Source organism: Humulus lupulus, chromosome 8 (assembly GCF_963169125.1).
Source record: "Humulus lupulus chromosome 8, drHumLupu1.1, whole genome shotgun sequence".
Lineage (NCBI taxonomy): Eukaryota > Viridiplantae > Streptophyta > Magnoliopsida > Rosales > Cannabaceae > Humulus > Humulus lupulus.
The window spans coordinates 180513289-180535206 of NC_084800.1; the positions used below are offsets into that span (position 1 = coordinate 180513289).

The following is a 21918-nucleotide window of genomic DNA, read 5'->3' on the forward strand; positions in this document are numbered from 1 at the left end:
TTATTTCCCATGATTTCCTGAGTATCTGATTATTTAGGAAATGATATCTGCACCAAATTAATGTAAATCCTCCTTGAGCCTATAAATAGAGAAGGAGGGCTCAAGGGACAAGGATATTCTTCTTCTTTCTTGCTTTCTAATCACTAGAGATTAGAGTTATTCTATTTGATATATTGTATTGTTCTTCAGAGGTTGGTGAAACTCATTGAACCCTAGTTCTTTGATCACTCCTTTGAATCCTATATCAATAACAATTCAAGTGGATGTAGGTTATTACCACATTCTGGGGCCGAACCACTATAAACCCTTGTGTTCTTTATTATTTCGCCATCACATTCTTTCCAACGTGTTTGTCCACATCAAGCAAATTTAACTCCGTGTCAGTTGGCCAAAATCAGGGTCAACACCTACCTTTCCAGATGATTGAGAAAATATATATAAGCAAGTGCATGCAATCAATTCAAGTAATAAAGATGATAAATAAAGTATTGTTATCCCCATTTCCTGCGTGGCCCCGGAACACTCGTCCAGGCCCATGGTCAGGGGCTGTTCAAAATGTGGGCCCGGCCCAAGGCTTCTTGGTACAGGAATGTCCAAGGGGGCACAGGCCTAGTGCAATTCTGGGCCAACAAGTAGGTCCGGTATGGTCATCCGGGACAGTCATCCGGGAGATGTGCAGACAGCTCGGAGCCCCACAGCATACGTGCCTAATCCCGGAGTGTGATAACGGTTTAGGCCTATGGTAAATGAAGAGGGACAAAGGTAAATGAACCCGGATCACGTCGTCCCTGGTTGGTGGGACCAAGTGTCCAGGACCCTGAAGCCGCCCCACTCCGCGTGGGCGTTGTCCCTACTTTTCACCTGCTGAAAAGGTCACCTCGGGATTGCACGTCGTTGTTTCAGATCTGCACTGCCAAGCACTCTGACTGGTCTTGTCCCCTGAATCTGCCTCGTAACTCGAAGTGTCCAGACCAAAAGAACCATTTTGTCGGGAAAAATATAGCTCTTGGGCCAACTTATTGGGCCTTAACTGGTCAGGAATTCATGTATGTTTTATCTTTTATATTGGGCTTCCACTAGAGAGGCTAAGAGTATCCATATCTCTGATGGTCCCGAGTCATACCCGGCCCAGACCCAGTGTTCCCATGAGCCTATAAATACAGGCAATAGAACACTGGAAAAAAGATCTCTCTTCGACTCGTATACAGTTACTCTATCAAAATATAGAGAGAAACTCCATTGTAAAAGACTTTCCAAGCTCTAATACAACTGACTCATGGACTAAGGCTAATTAACGCCCCAACCACGTAAAAATCTTGTGTTAATCCTTTAAATTCCATATCATTAGTCTCAGCTAATATTCATTAGTATAGTTTCCGAAAATCTCGGTAAAAAAGTATCGTTCCCATAAAGACTATTTTCCAATTACCACTAATTGTTCTTTTAATTTCTATTTGGCAACCAAAATTTAGATGAATGAATTTAATTTTAAAATTATAAATAACTATGAACAAAATTAACTAAAGATGAAAATCAATATTAAAAAGACCTAGGGTATTAATTTCATCAACTTTTCATTCTACTAATTTTATTAATTAGTTCTAAATTTTCCCTCTATTCTAATAGTAGGTTAACATATATCGATTCTTATTCTTTTGAAGATATAAGATCTCATCCTATATGCAAGTTTTCTACATCCCTGTGATAAACTTAAACATATAGTAGACATTAAGCATGGACACCTAACTACTACACAAGTCATATAGGTACTTTTGTCCAATATGCAACCTATGTCTATATAATGATAGCATATTCAATTCTCATCTTTTGAATTTTGAATCAAAATCATAAATCAAGCAAATATTGATCAAGTATTTACTAGCATTAAACACACATTATATAGATTAGAATAGAGAAGAAAAATCAATAGAACATCATAATTAAATTAGATAGAAATCCAAGTGACTACATTAAACCCTAGATAAAATTGTTTAGTTCATATCAGACATGACTAAATCGGCAAAATAATAATTCAAAAACATATGATTCACAAACTTAAAGAAGAAAGAAAAATATAAAAATGCAGAATCACTAGTCTAAGAATCAAAATTAGTCTTTAAAAACGTAATTAAAAACTAACCTAACCACCTAATTAAACCCTATATACAAATTTATAGTAAAAACATTACAAGAGTTGTGTTTTTCATATGCGGGTCGCGACTTCTCCTTCCCTGGGTCGAGACTCGTGTCAATTTTTAAGCCCTTTTCGTTGTTGTGATAGTCTTCAAGTGTTGCGACTCAAGCATCATCAAGTCACGACTCGTGTCCAGAATTCCCCTTTGCTGAGCTTTTAACTTTGCCTTGCGCCGTGACTTATAACGTCAAGTCGCGACTCTAATTGCCTCCATAATCCATGCATTTCTGACTTGCCTTGAGTCACGACTTGTAAGCCCAAGTCGCGACTCTAATTCCATTTTTCTCAAATTTCTTCTTTTAACTCTTCTCTTCATCAAAAACTGACTTTTAATCGTCCTTAACATCATTTTGAGCCCAACAACTGCCAAGAGCATCATTTTCCACCATTTTCATTTCTTTTTACATTTTTCTCGTGATTCACCGCACCAACCTACAACAAAGACAAACAAAAGCGTAATCTTCCACAAAACACATATAAAGACTCAAGATTACCGCAAAAACACATTCTAAAATGACACTAAAATGAAGTTATCACCAGATCTCATAAGGAGTTTTATTTGTACCTGAATGCAGAAAAACATGATTAATTGTGTAGCAGTGTTGATTACTTCAGCCCTTAATTTCTTTGTGAGTATTTTGTTATTTAGCATAACTCTGGCCATTTCCTACAAGGTACGATTTTTTCGTACCCCTACCCCATTTTGTTATGGGGTTTTGGGTGCAGAAAATTCATGCAAAATTCCAAAAGATTTACAATATTCATCATAAACAGAATTTTTAAACTCCTTGCCATGATCACTTCATATTCTTATGATTTTCCTAATGTTGCAGTCTTTTTCAACTCTTAGTCTTGTACAGAGAGTTTTCAAAGCTTCAAATGTCTTTGATTTTTCTCTTAAAAAATCAACCCAAGTAAATCTAGAAAAATCATCCACACAGACGAAAATGTACCTCTTACCTTTAATACTTTCAACCTGTATAGGAGACATGAGATCCTAGATCCATAGGCAATAATTCCAACACATTTGAAGTATTAATATCAAATAGAGATTTATGAGAAACTTTCAACTGTTTTCCCAATTGACATGATTTACACTTACCAGGTGATTCTTTACATAGCTTGGGTATACCACAGATGAAACTAATATTAGAAATCTTTTTAAAAATTTGAAATTTATATGACCAAGTTTTTCATGCCACAAATCAGTATTATTAAAATTGGATGATGATGCATGACATATGAATTTTTGTGTGAGTGTGTAACAATTATCCAAAGAGTGAGAACCTTTAAGAATAATGTCACATCTTTTATTTATAGCATTACACTCATCATGCAAAAAATTAACAAAAAAAATTCGGTCACAAATTTGGCTTATGCTAATTAAGTTAGCTTTCAGCCCATCAACAAAAGGAACATTTTTTTAGTTTTGGTAACCCTTCAACATTTAGGGTACCTTTTCCTAAAAAATTTCCTGTCATCTCATCCCCAAAAGTTACTACACCACATTTCAAAGAGTTGAGTTGGTGAGTATGTTGGCATTACCTGTCATATGTCTCGAACAACCACTATCAAAGTACCATGAACTAGATGCATGTATTTTATGACATGTAAGAGTAGCCAAACAAACTGAATGATTTTTCTTGACCCATATTGTTTTTTATTTTGAATTTTTGTTGGTCAAGAATTAATTCATGCTACCAAAGTGTTTAACATAATTATTTTTCAACAAGTTCAACAAAGAAAAACACTTTGTTCTGATATGTCCTTTCATACCACAAAAATGACAAACAGGTACAAATTGTCTAGTTTTTGTCTTTGGAGAAGTTTTCGTTGGTTGTATTTCTGTTGAGACAGACGACAACCTTGTGTTCTCCGAAGAACTACTTTTTCCTGCAAAACTGTTAGTTGTCATAACTGAATGATAATTCACAGATTTTACAAAGACTGTTTTCTTAGAGGATTCAGATCTATTAGATCCTAAGCCCATGAAATCACCAGCTCTTTTTCATGCAGAGAGAATATCATCCAATACTTCAGATTTTGGATTAAGCATTTTGACACATTTTCTCATAAGATCAATTTCTTTATTCAAAGAATTAATTTCATCATTTTTGGAAGCAATAATCAATTCATGTTCTTTAATTTTTTGCAATCGATTTCTTTTTATTGCTAGCCATTAATCGATTCTCTGAGCATACTTTTAGCCATTGATCATACAATTGTTTGTAAGAATATTTCAATGACTCCTCATGCAAGTCAGATTCATTAGAGTTAATGTTAGATTCTTCATCATTCTGAACAGAATTATTGAGGCATACCACATCCTTAGAGCCAATTGAAGAGAAAAACATACATTTCTTAACAGAGGTTAAGGCAATATTATTGTCTTCCTTGTCACTCTGTTCAAAGTCTTGATCACTCCAAGTAGTTGTCATAGCTTTCTTTTTCTTTAAGGTATTTGCACACTCAGATTGAATGTGTCCAAATCCTTCACATTCCCTGCGCCTTCTTGTTAGTTTCAAAGGGTTTAGAAAAATTACCTTTTGGTTTTTTGAGCATGGCCTTTTTGTTTCCCAATTTTCTCATGTACTTTTGAAAATGTTTTGTTAACAAGGCCATCTCATCATCCTCATCATCCGAACTTTTCTTCTTTTCTTTAGAAGCTTTAAAGGCAATAGATTTCTCCTTGACCTCTTTTGTTTTACCTTTCAGCTCAAAAATTCAGAGTGAGCCCATCATTATTCTGCTTTTAAGTTGTCCAGATCTTTTACTTCCTCAATTGTAGTGAGCTTAGTCTGAAACCTGTCAGGAGGGACTCTAACAATTTTTTCAGACCAAAACACTTTCTTCAAGTTTCTCACTAAGAGCAAAATATTCGTTAGCAATATTTGCTAATTTTTCATAAAATTCAGTGAAGGTTTCATTTTCAAATTTTGTTGTGAGCATAACAAGCCTAGAACGCTTGACATCAACAATTTCTTCAAATTGGGTTTGAAGGATTTTCTAAACTTCTTTGGTCGAAACACGTGAAGACATCAATTTAATGTAACCCTCACTAACACCATTAAAAATAGCATGTAATGCTTTATTATTGTAACTGGATAGTTTATTTTCAGCATCTGTCCAATCAACTTCAGATTTTACCTTAGTAATGTCATCGCTTTCTGCTGGAGGAGTCCAACCACTCAAACATGCTCTCCAAGCCTTTTCATCTTGAGATTTGATGAAGACTCTCATTCTAACTTTCCAATATGGATAGTTAGAATCATTGAGTAAAGGGGGGCGAGTTATGGTACCTTCTTCTATAAAAAAAAGACATTGCAAGAGCAAGAACAACAAACAGAATAAATCAAGATCACACTCACAAATGAGAGACCTCTCTGATACCAAATGAAATTTCATTTTTAGTAAATAACAAATTAATTAAGGTGCGAAATGGTAATTAAATGTTGAAACAAATTTTAGATCTGTCGAGATAGAATAAGAACTTGTCACTACAGAAACTGAACACAGTAAAAAGATAGTGCAAAAAAAAAAATAATAAACACAATAAACGTTTACAAGGTTCAGAAACCCTTTCGAATAACCTATTCCTTGAGGCCATGCCTAGAGAATAAAACCAATTAATAAAAAATCACAAGTATACAAATATTTACTTAAACAAAACAAGACTCTCTCTTGATATTTGCCGCAACTTTGTTGTAATTCTCTCACTAATCTGATTTTGATTGAAACTCCTAACCACTTGAACTCCCTTCAACGACCATCGAGTGCTTGCATCCTCCCGAAGAAAGGCATATAAAAATCTTCTCCCGAAGACTATAAGAATTGTGTTAAAATTACAACCTGTATTCACTCATGAATGTGGTTTAGATTCACCACAAAACTAAACACACATTTTACTACAAGAACACATGAATACAATGATCTTGAATATAAACTATGAAACCTCACAAATATTACAATTCACTCACAAAACCAGGCACCAAAGAGTTCACTTTATCTCAAGGTCCTAAAAGCCTGTTTATAGAGACTATTTCGTGCTTAGAAAGATTGACAAAGAATCTCCAATAAAAGTAAGAATATTTGAAGATATTCTTGATTAATGAAGATTTGCCAATTTAGTTGACTCTATTCCGAGAAGCTCAGATTTCGCGAGGACAACTAATATTTGAGTTAGATAAAAGATCTCAAGATAGAAATAACAATTAATTTATCAATGATTGTATTTCCTGTAGTTAATTATCTTGGAAAACACGAAAATCAATAGAAAATAATCCATAAATGAATTCGAATAAGCACATAATATTTTCTTTATAAAACCAAAATACAAATTCTTTTTATAACATATTGTGAGAATATTAAACTAAATAAGGAATTATTTGCAAACCTTACCAAATAATCCAATATATTAATTATGAAAATCACAATAAAAAAGAATTTAAAATCATCTTTAAAATAAAAAGACATCTCTATAAAATTTGTCAATTTTAGGATTTATTTATTTTAATTATAAGATTATACGTACTCAAAGTTATATTAGATTTTTATTGTTATTTTAATATATATATAATTAACAAATAAACATTCATTATTATTATTAATATCAAAGTATCGAGCACAATTCAAGATTTTTATTGTGTTGTATTTTTGGGCTAGTCAGTTGGTTCTTACGTGTTGTGCCCTCATGCTTGACATCTAGGCTCGACACGACAAACAAAAGTGTGTTTTGCCTAATCCAAATCCATATTTTTTGTGGCGCACCATGCTCATGCATGCCTTTCAAACTCATTGTGTCTTAAAATTCAGCTCACATTTGCAACTCTAATAAGATATGCCATCTTCTTACCCTCAAATTCAAATATATGGATATTTGTTTATTCCGTTTCAAAGGTTTTTTCAGTTTCTTAGTAACAATAGGTGAAGGGAGGGGAGCTTAATGATAAATTATGCAAATTTTAATGGGCTGTACATTATATAGACTCTTTATATATATAATATAATTTCCTCGTATGAACATTAATTATTCTCATAATAAAGTAAATAGAAAATGGAATGAGAGTATTGGTTATAACTCATATAAGGTGGAGGAAGATGTGTCTTAATTTATTCATTATCAGAAGAAATGAAGAAAAAGCATTACTAGTTATAATGGCTTTGAAAGTGGATCCATCTGAAGTCTTGACGATGATGATATACCAAGACAGAAAGGGATACATGATCTAATTCTACATCGATGTTGGATTGGACCACTCTTCTGTTTCGTTTAGAACCCTCCTCCATCCACACATTTTTTTTTATTGCAAGACCTTTGTTCCATCCTTCCAAGAAAAAGAAAGAAAGAGAGAAATATGTCGGTATGTATATATGTACGTATTTGAAGAGCAATTTTAATATTTGATACACTATTTGTATTTGTATTTGTGCTCACAATAATACATTAAATTTCAAATTAATAAGCCAGCCACTTTTAGATAGAGTGATTGGGCTTTGGGTCCTATGTTTAAGATTGGGGATTCGAACCAAACTTGCCACTTTGTATATATGTGTATCATGCAGGTAGTACTATTTGGTTCCCCAAAAATTGGCGGTTTTATTCTTGCCCTCCTCAGCGGGTGGTGACACGTGGCATGTTTGTCCCCTTTTATGATAAAGAAATTCGACACTATTTCCCTTATTAAGATTATGCCCAAGATTTGATATCTTTGGTAGAGCATTGTTATTTGGTGATCTTGTTTTGCAATTAGAATAAGGTTGTCCTTCTACAACACACAAAGTAGACGGAACGTGCAGCACTTGCAGACTCTTCAAGCTAGCAAGTCAGCCTACAACACACACCTGCAGGCAAACAAACTCAGTGGTTAGCCACATACATATCTCGGACATTCAACATACAATAACGAAGCATGAGCAAGCACAAAGCAAGTCATTCATGGGAACGTCCACCCAACACAAAGCACATAACAAGGCAAGTAGCACGCAATGGCCCAACGAAGATAACAAACAAGTAACACATAGGAAACAAGGGAGCATACAAGGGCAAGTATGAATAAACATCGTTTTATTAATATATAGCCTTGATAGGGCAAGAGATTACACAGCTTTGGTCCCTATCTGTTGATGGCCATGGTGCTTCCCTAAGTCACCAGGTCACCTCCCCCTAAGGAGCTTTCTAGGGATACAAGGTCTTCCCAGTAACATATATGATTTTTGTCTGAGAGACATATGCATAATTACAAAACTGCCACTACCCTATCCCATGAGGTTGCTTGGTGCAAGACTTGACTAATGATCAAGCACCAAGGCATGCTCACTTACAAAATGACCCCATGTGGGTGTGCCAAAGGGGCAGCACACCACACACGACACGACACAGTACGACATGAGCTTGAGCACGACAAGCCCGAAGGCACGACACGAAAGCACGAACAAACTAGTCTGAAAGCACAACACGATAAAAAGCCCGATATTTTAACATTAATAATTATAATAAATTTTTATTTATCAATTATCTATAAATTAAAATGATAATAAAAGTCTATTATTTTTCTCAATTTTATATTTTTATAATTATATTAATTTATTTTAAGATTTGTGAGTTAAAAATTTCTAGTATTTATTATTAGGTATTCAAATTCTAATAATTATCTTTGATATAATTTTGTGCAAAGTATTGTTAAAAAATATATAAAAATATCTAAAATTATAATCTAAACAAAGAAATATATTTGGATTGGTGGTGAGTCCATTGATTGTTAAAGAGGAGGTGGAGAGTTCAATTTTTCATCCTCACATTTTTTTGCAATAATAAAATGGGCCTAAAAGTTGGCTCAAATTTGGGCCTAAATAAGGAAAGTGGGCTGGCCCTGCCCGGCCCGACACGAATTGAAATACGAGCCCGGCTCAAATTATTTAGAGGCACAAAAAATGTGGACTGGGCCGGGCCGCCCACATTTACAGCTCTATGATGGAGTATTAGGTTATCGGAAAATCTCGGGTACACCCTTTAAAAATGGGCACATTGATGCATTCTTTCTCCAGTTCTTGGCTCATGAAGCAGGATCTCATTTATATAAGTCTTTATGCATGCTCCTTATAAATATATATTCAAAAAAATATACATAGTAGAAAACATAAAATCATACAAACGTGTGAATACAGAGACACGTAAATACAATAATAAAAATATTAGAGTACTTTCGAGATGCGTAGCAGAACAATAACTACACCTTTGGGAACCATAGATCCCTCAACTCAAGCTCCAATAAGTTACCGTGAGTTTATTTACAGCAATAACATCACTACCTTATTAATTCTTCGTGACTCTACTATAGAATCATAATTGCATTCTTAAATTCATAGAACGAGTTACATGGACTGTAAATACGTTGTCCATTGTTATAACCATAATTTTCATTCAATCCTCTATAGATGATCTACTAATAAGATCGGTGTAAATTACTGTTTTACCCCTCATTGGTATTTTATCCTTAACTCCCACTAAGTTCCTTGTAAATGATATTTTCGTAAACTTAATTACAGAAATGAGTACTCTATCATTTAACACTTGAACCAAGTTATAAGGAAATCATCGTTTCACTTCTTAAACATAAGCTATAGATTTCATGTCTATGATAAATACTCACTCAATTATACTACAAAATCTCCAATATGTAAGTATGAGCTAGTTCGTAGGGTAAGCTGGCAACAAACAAATAAAAAAACTTGAATAATACAATTAGCAGAATATTAATCACTCAGAATTAAGATTGAATTGACCTATGGTCAACGTTATGATATAATTAGATTAGATAATAACGATACTTGCTTATCTTATCAATAATCAATATCGGTCCAGTCCAATGTAACAAAATACATTCAATCTTATCTACTTGGTTAATGTCTTGGATAAGACACCACACCCCAAAATATGTAAGTAGATCACATCGTAGATTACCATATCAGTAAAAATCCAATGAACTGACTTATTCTTAGGACTCGTTCTTTTGAATGTATAATTACAATTATAATTCATTGTGACCTTGTCACTATAATTGTAATTATTTATATGTTCGAGATTTTATAAATGTTTGTATTATTCCAATAATCATGTAATATAACATGCAAATAATACAATTGTCAAACTAAATTATTTCTACTTCTTTTATTGACAATATAAAATTGTGTTACATGTCTGACATGGTTTTATAAGGGCATAAAACTCAACATATTTTTTGGTGCAATTTTTTTTGTGGTCCTGTATATTTAAGTTATTTAGAGAATCCTATAAATTTTTAGGAAATTCCAAATAATTTCCTGCATCAAAATACAAGATTTAGATAGTTTGTTGCACTTGCGACTAATTTTTTATGTGCGTGGAAAGTAGCTTATTTGAACATTGTTTTTGGCACTGTAAATTATTCAGAATTTCTTGAAAAATTTACAAGATTCTCTAAATAACTACAATATATACGAACATAACAAAAATTTGCGTAAAAAATATTTCCCAAATCAAAAACTTGAAAGAAGATGATCCAGTGTGCCTCTTTTTGGTGGGTGGAGAGGAGAACTACTCTTAGGTTATTTGAGTCTATCTATCCATATATTAATATAAAATATTATATATACATAATTAAAAAAAAAAAACGGAAATACCACATATGCCCTTTTTCTTATATCACTTCATAGAATTGTTCACTTTTTATTCTCCTTATGAATGCTTGCTTTTTAATTTTTTTTTATATATATATATAGTGATATTGTTAAAGTGTCATTTTCTAGTAATTTAATTGTTCTTATCAATTATGTTTCTACTTGTTTCTTTGAATTCTCACACTTATACTTTTTTCTTCTTCTTCTTCTTCAAATTTCTTAATTTCACATTCTATCGGACTCTCTTATTAATCGCTTATTCAAATAAAATGTTGATTTATTTATTCTCACTTTTAAATATAAATTATTATTATTTATTTTTCTAAGTTTTTAACAAAATTATAATGAAAAACTTTCTATATCAATTGTTACTAATAATTTTAAATATAATGTTTTGAAAATCTGCAATTTTTTTAAAATAAATTATTAAAGAATAAATTCATTATTTACAATTTAATTATAATAAATAATTTAAGAGTAAACCTATTATTTACATTTTCGTTAAAATAAAAAATTGAGTTGTCTTTAAAAAATATAGGCTCCATATGCATTTCTCTGTACTTTATTATATAGTAAATTAATTATTTACAATTTTATTAAAATAAAAAATAAAGAATAAACTTCTTGTTTACATTTCCTTAAAGTAAAAAAAATTGTTGTCTCCACAAGACATAGCATCTATGATAAGGTAAGCTACTTGTTTACAATTTTAAATTTAAACATTAATATGTTTAAGTATATCCTTTTAAATAGGTGTGGGTAATCTCCAACAAAAATAATAAAAACAAAACTTACAATTTCAAACCAACTTAAACATAAATATAAACTATTTGTTTACAATTTTAAATTTAAATATAAATGTAGTAAATTTGTTTACAATTTTAAATTTTTAACGAAATTGTAAACCATTGTACTTGATTTTTGTTTACACAAATTTATTACTTCATATAATTGAGTTTTTTTTCCTAAAAATAAATATATATTTAAAATCTTAATTTAATAAAAATTAATAACACTTTTTATGCATATTATATTCGTTATGGTTATTTTAGTTAAATCCTCTACGAAAATGGGTATATGTCTCAGTTTTTAAAAAAAGGGCAATTATGTGTATAAAGTGTAAAAAAAAAAAGTATTCATGTAATTACCTAAAAAAATACATTAATTAGTATAAAATGTATTTTAATCACATTATTTAGATAATTGTTTATATTTATGATTTTTAGTATATTTATAAGTGATATGCACATTATTTTGTAAATAGTGAAAATCTACTTTAGGGAAATTTGTGGCGAAAATCAGTAAGTAATCTAAAAGTAAATCATTAAGTAATTTTTTCCCAACAAAAATCAGTAAGTAATCTAAAAGCTTGTACTTAAGTAACTAAGTAGTATTTTTTTTTTTTGATGAATAAGAATCAATGTATTACTCAATAGCCAAAAGATTACAACCCTGCCAATTACAAACCAACCAATCCAACCATAAAGAAAACTAGCTCTTACTGAACTTAGTGACCCATTCCCTATCTATAGCTTTAGCTTTTTTAGGCATTACAAGAGAAATCCTAACCTGAATCTCTCTAACAACTCTTTGTACAGTATTATCTACATGCCATAATTTGTTGCTCCAAAACACATCATTTCGAACTCTCCATAAGTGATAAACAAGAGCTGCAAGAACAGCATACATGATGCTCTTCCGAACAACACTCAACCTCTTAGCTTTATGGATCCAACGAATTAGAAGCATCAGGTTTAAGGAAGCTGAATTCCAACCCAATCTCTGCTTAAGCTTCTGCAAACAAACACTGCTATAATGACAGTGAAGAAAGAGATGACCAATGCTCTCAATATCTCCTCCACAAAGCAAACAAGATTGATCCATTAACGGTTGAAACTTGTGCAATTGATCTCTAGTGCGAAGCCTCTGCAACATGACCAGCCAAAGCACAAATCTATGCTTCGGAATGCTCAGTCTTTCCCAAACAATTTTGCTCCAGCTAACTACAAGAGGTTACTCAAACAGAAAGTCATGACCAGCTTTAATACTATACCTCATCACTGCAAATTTAGACAGATCAGTCTTAGCTTTGAAAGCATCTTTGACAGCAACTAACCGCTTCCAGTACCAGCTACAATCTAATGGCACCTGGTAATCCCACCAGTTTTTGTCCATCAAGTAAACACTATTAATCTACTTCACAAACAAGTTGTCCATCAAGTGAACACTATTAAGTAGTATTTTTTGCGGTAAAAGTCAATAAGTAGTTTGAAATGTTACACTTAAGTCACTAAGTACTTTTTTATTTATTTCAAAAGTCATATTTTACAATTTTTAGACAACTTAGTGACTTAAGGGAAACATTTTAAACTACTTAGAGACTTTTTCTACAAATTTCATAATATATTTTATAGTTTATATATAAGTAACGCCAGATATTGTTGGATAACATATTGCGTGTTTAAAAAATTTATCTCCTCAACTATTTATATTAAATCAAAATGTTAATACTATTTAATTGAATGACCTTCTAAGTATATTGTTTTAATTTATAATTGATATCTATATATAAATCAACACTAGCCCACCCCTTAGGGTTTTCTCTCTATCCTCCCTTTCCCCAGGTAAGGCCTTCGGTCTTTTTGGCTTCTCTCTGCTAGAGCATTGTCGGATCCTCTCTTGGCTTCAATGGTGCTTCGGCTGAGATAGGCGTGCTCTTTAGCATGCACTCGGTGTGAATGGTAGATGTTTGGCCATGCATCCTGTCGTGGTTAATGGTGTTGACCTTCCTTCTTCCCTTTCACGGTTATAAATAATTAAATCATTAAAATTGATCTAAGTCATAAAAATCAGTAAAGGAAGAACTAGTATATGTAGATGATTTATCATTCTCTTTTTCCTTTTATTTCTTCTCTATATTTCTTTCTCTTCATCTCCTTTGAGTGTTTTCTATCTAATGGCTTCAGAAAAGAATGACAAGAGAGTCACTTGTTGGTTGATTCCTTCTTCTTTTTAAAACTAAGGTTCCAATTAGAAAAATGATACTTTTATCCTTAGCTCATTTGTCACCACCTCTCTTCTTTTGGGATCACTTTTAATTATATCCCAACTGCCTTTTTTTTTCTCAAAAAATTATCAGATAAATAATAAAAAGCTATATTTAAATGACCAGCTTGCCTTCTTTCTCATGTTGGTCCCTCATTCACTTCTATGCTCGAAATGTTGCAACAATCTAAAAATTCCTACATAAAAAATTAATATTTTAAATCTCTTCAAAATTATACATAATTAAGGTAAATCAATTACTTAATGAGAAACATAAATAAAAATGATCCAAAAATTATAAAAATTAGTTAAAACTAATATAAATATAATAAAATTAATATTTATTAAAAAATAATTAAATTGATCTAAATTAAACTAAAAATCTTTGAGAACAAAGTTACATTAATACATCAAATAAAAAAAACTAAATAATTCTATTTTAATAAAATTATCACATCCTATTAGAAAAATCCCATCGAAATCCCCTACAACATTAATTACTCTTGCTTTCTTTTTCTAGCAACCAAATTAAATGTCACTTTGTGATTATGGGCTTGTTTTGCATTGTTTTTTATTTTTAAAGTTGTATTATCAGAAATGAGAACAGAAAATAATTTTTGTAGTTTTCAAAAACAAGAAGTGTTTAATTAATGTTTTCTAAAAATAATTTTTTAGTTTTATTTTTTTAAAATCTTAAATAAAAAATTAACAAATATATTTACAAAGAGAAAAATATTTTAAAAGTCTGTAATAAATAATGAGATACAATAGCTTGAAAGAAAAAATGATGAAAAATAAGGAGAGAAAATTTGAAGAAATGGAAATTGAGAAGAGAGAAATTGATCTAAAAAAAATGAGAGAAACTGTGATGAGAAATAAAGTAAGTAGAGAGAAGTGAGTAGAAATAAAGTGACGAGGGAGGAAATGTCGAGAGAGAAAAAATGATAAGAGAGAAAATGAGTATATATTAAGTGATGAGAGATAAAGTGAGAATATAGTAAGTGATGAAAGAAAAAATGATGACATAATAAGTGATGCAAGAGAAAATAAGGAGATAGAAAATTAAAAGATAGAAAGTGAAAATAGAGAAAATAGTGAGAGAGAAAGTGAAAAGAGAAAATGTAAGGAGAGAGAATGTGATGAGAGAGAATCTGATGAGATAGAAAGTGATGAGAGAGAAAGTGATGTGAGAGAAAGTGAAGAGAGAGAAAATGATGTGACAATAAATGATGTTAGATAATAATAGTTAAAAAAATGATGTGAGAAAAAAAAGATAGACAAAACAAATTTGATAACAACATAAAATAACTTTTTGTTGTTTTCAAAATTTTCTGTTTTTTGTAACTTTAATATTAAAAATTGTTTTCTGAAAACAACACCAAACACCCCAACTTGTTTTCAAAAAATAATTTTTAACTTTTAAAAACAAAAATAACTTTTTAGTTAAAGAGCCAAACACCCTCTCTATTTTCTCCTCAAAAACTCTGAATTAAGATTAGGCTATTAGAGACAAAGTTACAGGCCTTTCACTTAGCTTTCTAACCATGCCGGAGTCATTAAAATTTGAGTAAAAAGTTATGGTCATTTTACTAAATTAGTTTCCTATGAACAACTTCAATACCGAAAACAATGAAGAACATCGATTTTTGTTTTTCTGCAACTATTCAAATATTTAATCCTTTCTTTTTACCCTAGATCAATTCTAATCATGATTTTATCCTCAAAAAAGGCTCTGACATTAATTATACATCAATATAAATAATAAGAATTAAGAAGCTTCGTCTAAATCTAATAGGTGATTAGTGGAGTTACCCATCTTCTTAATGACTTAATATTTTTACACTTATTCTATGTGAGACACCATACTTCAATACGCCCTCAAGATAGTGGCGATTTTTCGATCACCAATTTTGAATCACCTGATCACAAGTGACTTTTTTTCATCATTGTATCGCAAAAGCATCAAAATACTATCGATTTTGCATTGAAAAAAACATCGGTTTGCATCGAAAAAAATATCGTTTTGGCCCAAAAAAACAAATTTTCATAATTGCATCGCAAAAGCATCGAAAAACCATCTATGTTACATTGAAAAAATATCGTTTTGGCCTAAAAAAATCAAGCTTTCATAATTGCATTGCAAGAGCATCGAAACACCATCAATTTTAGCCAAAACGATGCTTTTTCGCTGCAAAATTGATGCAATTTCGATGCTCTTGCAATGCAAACATGAAACTTGATTTTTGGCCAAAACGATGCTTTTTCGATGCAAAATCGATGGAAGCAATCATGAAAACTTGTTTTTTGCCCAAAACGATGCTTTTTCGATGCAAAATTGATGGTGTTTCGATGCTTTTGCGATGGAATCATGTAAACTTGATTTTTGGCCAAAATGATGTTTTTTCGATGCAATTTTGATGCTCTGCATTGAAATTTTACGAAAATTTTGGAGGTTCATATTTTTTCACTCAAATGTCCGTTTCAGATTATTTTTTTAAAACATTTGTATTTTTTCGAGATCTACAATATTAGAGCGAGAGAGAGAGAGTGAGATAATGAGAGACGTTAGAGAGAGAGTTCGGACTGAGAAAGAAAATGAGTGTTTGAATATTAATAGTATTTTTATCCAAAAAACTGAAATTGTCATATATTTGAGATAGTAACTTATGTTGTCATATTAAAAAAATTCACTAAGTTGTTGTAACCTCCTACTTCCTTAGAGCCGTTACCAAGTGGGTTTTAAAAAAAAACTTTGTGCAATTAACTCGCTAACCGAGGTTTTTAAAACAAAAGTGTGACTAAGTAAAAGTTAAGGCTGTAATCTTTCGAAAATGCTTTACTTCATTGAAAACTTCAAGTATCTATTATTTGGGATCCCAAAATAAGGTTTGCAAAATGTTTTACAACTTAAAATAAGTTTACAATTGATTGACTATCAAATTACAGGTTAATACAGCCATTTAGAAAATGCCCCCAACCAAAGCAGTCAGGCAGGCCAAACATGTACGCACCGCTTCATGCTCTCTGTACTCATGGCTGGTTGACTTAATCTTTGCCCTTACCTGCAACACAGAGCACCCGTGAGCCAAAGCCCAGCAAGAAAACTCAAATAGCACATGTCAAATAACCTTTGTCGTTCTCGCTACTATAATCTCATATAGTACAATTCAAATAACATTCAAACATATAACAATTCAATCAAAATTATACCATAACATGTAATACAATTTAGGGCCGAGCCCTGCATTAACACTATGGGTCCATGCCTTGTCCTGCGGGTGCTACAGTTTTCTTACCTGTATCCCGAGCTTTCCGATGCACCAAGGCCACAAGCACGGTCCTCTAGCACGAGCCTCTCCGAAATCCTAGCCACAACACACATAAAACACTTTTTAATACTAACCAACCCAAAACCACTTCCCGGGACCAATCCCGTACTCTCAGGACCTCTAATTCCTTAAAACAATACATTGGAACCATCCCCTGAGTCCCCGGGCAAAAGCCCTAAAACCCAAATTTTTGGCTGTCAAAATGGCCTAGGGCCGCGGCGCCCAGCGGTTAGCCCAAAATCCCGATGCAACCTCGCGCCGCGGCGCTCCTTCGCGAACCCAGATTTCTGGGTTTTCTCTTGCATTTTTCCCGAGCTAAAACCTCCCCAAATCATCCCAAACAGATACCTAAACCCCAAAATCAATTTAAAACTTCATATGAACCATCTAACAACCCATAAACACTAGTATCAAGATCAAAACACCATCCCAACCAAAGATCCACCCTTTGATTTCTAATTTCAGCAACTCAACCCCAAAACTTTAAAAACTTAACTCATGCTTTAGATTTCTCAAATCAACACAGAAACAAATCTTAAATGTGCATAAAATCCTTACCTTGAGTGGAGAATTCACCCAAAAGCTTCCTTGATCTCGTCTTAAACTCCCACTTCAGCCCCCTCTACTCTTCTTCTTCTTGCCCTAGCTTTTTCTTTCTTCTCTTCAATTTTTATCAAAACCATCAAATGACCCAATGCCCAAACCGTGTACCCCAATATCCCAGCTGAAAATGGTCTAAATCCCTTGCCAAATGACCACTTTACCCCTTCCTAATAATCCTTCCTAACTAAACCTTCAAGGACACTCAAGTCCTTTCACTTTTATTCAATTCTACCATTTTCCATCTAAACTGTTACTCAAAGCAGTTACAAATGGTTACCCAGGTTACTCAATCACCAATAACTATAACCACTAGTTCTCAACTCAACTCACAAAATTCCCCAAAATACCCCTAGGCTCCTCCCGAGCCGGGTATAAAATCCCGTTGTGACCTTTGAGTTAACTAGCTCTCTAGGACCGTCTCGACACGTGCATCACAATAATAACACCACACTCACGTGGTACAAATCACATAATACAATTATCACATTTATGCCCTCAGCGGGCTAAAGTTACCAATTTACCCCTATCATACAAACAGGGTCCATATGCATATTTATTTCACCTAAACATGCATACTAACCACATATTCATTAAATTCACATAAATTAATGCAATATAACAATTATTTCCCTCCAAGCACACTAATCAAGGCTCCAAGCCTTACTAGCAAATTTAGGTCGTTACAGTTGTCATGCATAAAACATGAAATTTTCCATTTAAATTTACTACTTAACCCATTTAAATTCATTTACTCAATTATTTTAAATAAATAAGTATTGTTGCCATTTATTTAGTTATTCTCTTAATAATTCAATTATAGGCATTAAAGTGAAATATTCTAATAAACTAACGCAAGACTTCACCAAACTAACAATCTCAATACTATGATTTACATATAATACACAAATAAATTATATTCACACAAATTTAGGAAAATACCACTTTTTAGAGTAAATTTATGAAAGTACATTTTCTCTGAAAAATTACAAAATACCCTTCCTATAGAAATTCAGATATTACATTTTTTTGGTGATAAAAACTCTTACTTGCAGATCATACCTGCTGGCAATAACATATTAAAAAACTTCTCATAAAATAATTAAATAAATATAATTATATTACATAATTACATAGAAAAAACATGGCTGACTATATAAAATTAGTAACAATAATATATTAATATAAGAAGAAGAATTTATAGAAGAAATATATTTAACTCAAATATATAAACTTTAGAACACAATAGAGAATCAAAATATAACAAAATTACATTCAACTCTATTACTTTAACCTCACAAAATAAAACTCTACCCTAACTTGTTAAAATTCTCACAAATTCTAAAGAAAAAATGTGAGAAAGAAAATGCAAGATAAAATTAAACTAAAATTTGCTAAGGAAAAGTTACATTCAACTTGGGGAAAAACCCACCTATAAAGAGTCTTACATGCCCAAAATGTTTCAAAAGTAGGTAAGTATTTAGCCCATTAAATTCCAAATATATGGGATTTAATTGGCTTTTTTACGAATAAAATAAACTATTTATATCATTCTGACCTATGTGTTTGGTCTGATTACCCATTTGGATCCCATGTTTTGAAAATTTTATTTTTGAATCCTTCTGCTGCAAGATAAAAGAAGGACGAGAACAGGAAGTGGGGAAAAAAAATTAATTTTGAGTTTTCAGTTTTTGATAAATTTCATTTTTCTTTAACTTTTGTACCTTAATTAGGTTTTGTAGTTAATTTTGGTTAGCTTGGTTCATGTTTTAAGTTTATGGTTTAAATTTTGTTATGTGAGGTAAAAAGAATTGTATTCCCCCTTATATTTCATTGAAAAAATAGCACTAATTTATACATAAATTAGAAAAGTTATTCTAGGAAACTAAATCAATTAGAATATCTACAATTAACCTAATTGACAACTAATAGGTACTATATATTCACTTTAACATTCCCCCTCAAGCTAGAGCATAAATGTTAATTATGCCCAGCTTGCTCCAAAGAGAGTCAAACTGAACCCCATTTAAAGATTTCAAGAAGATGTCTCCTAGTTGTTATCCAATCTTCACATATCCTATAGAAACTATGCCTTGTTAAATTTTCTCATGAAAAAAATGATAACAAATTTCGATGTGCTTAGTCTGCTCATGAAACATAGGATTAAATACAGTATGAAAAGCAGCTTGGTTATCACACCATAATTTTGCTGGTACTGAAGTTTTAAGTCCTACTTCAATCAACAAATGATACATCCACATTATATCACACACAAACTATGCCATAGCCCTATATTATGACTCTGCACTGGATCGTGACACAATGTTTTGCTTTTTTACTCTTCCATGAGACCACCCTCCAACAAAAATATAATAACCTAAAGTGGATATTTTATATATTTTGGAACATGTCCAATATGCATCTGAGAAACACTCAATATGAGTGTGCTCATGATTTTCATACATGATACCTAATCTCGTTGCTCCTTTCAAGTAACAAAAAACTTTCTCTAACGCTGCCCAATGATGAATTTTTGGGGATGACATAACCTAACTGACAACACTAACTATGTATGCAATATCTTGACGAGTTATAGTAAGGTAATTCAACTTCCCAACCAACTTTCGATATTTTTCAAGATATTCAAATTGTTGCCCATCACCTATAAGGTGCATGATGGACCCAAAACGGGTATGTTTTAAAAATTTATACTCGCAAGCGCATGAATCGTAAATGGAATATAGTGTTTGTGTAAGCACGAGATCGAACCCAAAAGAGTTGTCTAAAATAAAAAAGAAAACTATTTTAAATCAAAAGTAATAAATTCTAACCTAGCTCCAAAGATTGACGAGTTTTAATATTATGAACATAAAATAAAAGATTGAAAAATAAAGCTATTTAAGAGAATAAAAATAAACCAATAATAATTTGAAAATAAGTGTTAAAAGAAAAGATTATTAAGATACTAGAATCCACAAAGTGTAAGTTTAATAATATTTATTAGTATATTGATTCTCAAGTTTTAGTGATAATTAAAATAATTCAAACTATCATTTTCTAAAAGGATTTATAATTTTAAGCACAAATTTCTTATAAAAAAATAGGATTTTTCTTCACTTTTCAAAATTATAATTTCAAAGCATTTAGTGTAAATCAATCTAATGAAATAACAAATAAATCAATGAACATTATTTATAAGGCAAAATATAATTTTTTTGTTCTAAGCATGGATGTGTACAATTTAATGACACATCTTACACAAAGAATATTATGTTTAGGCACTAATGAAGAACAAAGTGTAAATATGTTCTAACAATCTAAAATACAAGATATTTAAGATGAAAGAAATATATGAAGAAGAAAAATCCATAAACTTTGTTGCATTACAAGGGAAATCAACATACAACATAAATATTACCTAGTTACAAGTTGCTTCATCATGATCTTAATAATCTTATGAAAAAGATTAGAAGCACATAACTAGAGTAGAAATTACAAAATAAATGACATACATACTTGCAAAATGCTCTTAAAAAACCAAAAATAGAAGAGAGAATGGTAGAGAGAAAATGGGAGAAAAGAAGATAGTAACAAAAAATTAAGCACCCTAAAATGGTCTTGAAAATCCATATTTATAGCCAAAGTGAGTTTATTAAAATAATCAATTTAAATTAATTAAATTGATTAGATTAATTAAATTAAATAAATATAGTATGTAGAGGTAAATTATAGGGTGTAATGATGATGTTGTGGTGAAAAATGTGGGTAAAAAGTTGGCATTTTGGACATAGGGGACAAAAAGTACACTTAGACAATTTATGGGCTCCAGAAGGGAAATGGCAGCTGGGTTTCGGCTGGGCTTGGGTCTGAGGCTTCTGGGCTTGTGGAGTTGGGAGGCATAGCTGATTGATGAATCTTGATGATGCTGGGTGTTGGGGTGATGTTGGGACAGGTGGCGGCAACTGAGATAGCCAGGCATGTGGCTTCGGAAGCTGCTGAAGGCAACTTGGCAGGCGGGTGGCATTTTGAGAGGCACGGGCCTGGAGCTGGAAGAGGTTCGGCTGGGAACTATCCAGGCGGGCCTGGGCCGTGGGG

At 31.9% G+C, this 21918-nt stretch overlaps 1 protein-coding gene across 1 annotated transcript; it reads right to left on the reverse strand.

The window, feature by feature from the left end:
* Window positions 1-12340: 12340 nt before the first annotated feature.
* On the reverse strand, window positions 12341-13024 carry LOC133796306 (uncharacterized). Its single transcript, XM_062233776.1, has 2 exons — window positions 12903-13024; window positions 12341-12848 (listed from the first exon to the last, which is right to left on the reverse strand). Exons 1-2 carry the CDS (start codon window positions 13022-13024, stop codon window positions 12341-12343), a joined length of 630 nt encoding a protein of 209 aa, XP_062089760.1.
* Between the last annotated feature and the right edge of the window lie 8894 nt (window positions 13025-21918).

Excerpts from the sequence above, each read along its gene's own strand:
- LOC133796306 (XM_062233776.1), bottom strand. The coding sequence starts at position 13,024 with ATGGACAAAAACTGGTGGGATTACCAGGTGCCATTAGATTGTAGCTGG. Across the intron at positions 12,849-12,902 it reads TCTAAATTTGCAGTGATGAG|CTGGAGCAAAATTGTTTGGG; the intron begins GTATAGTATTAA and ends TCTTGTAGTTAG.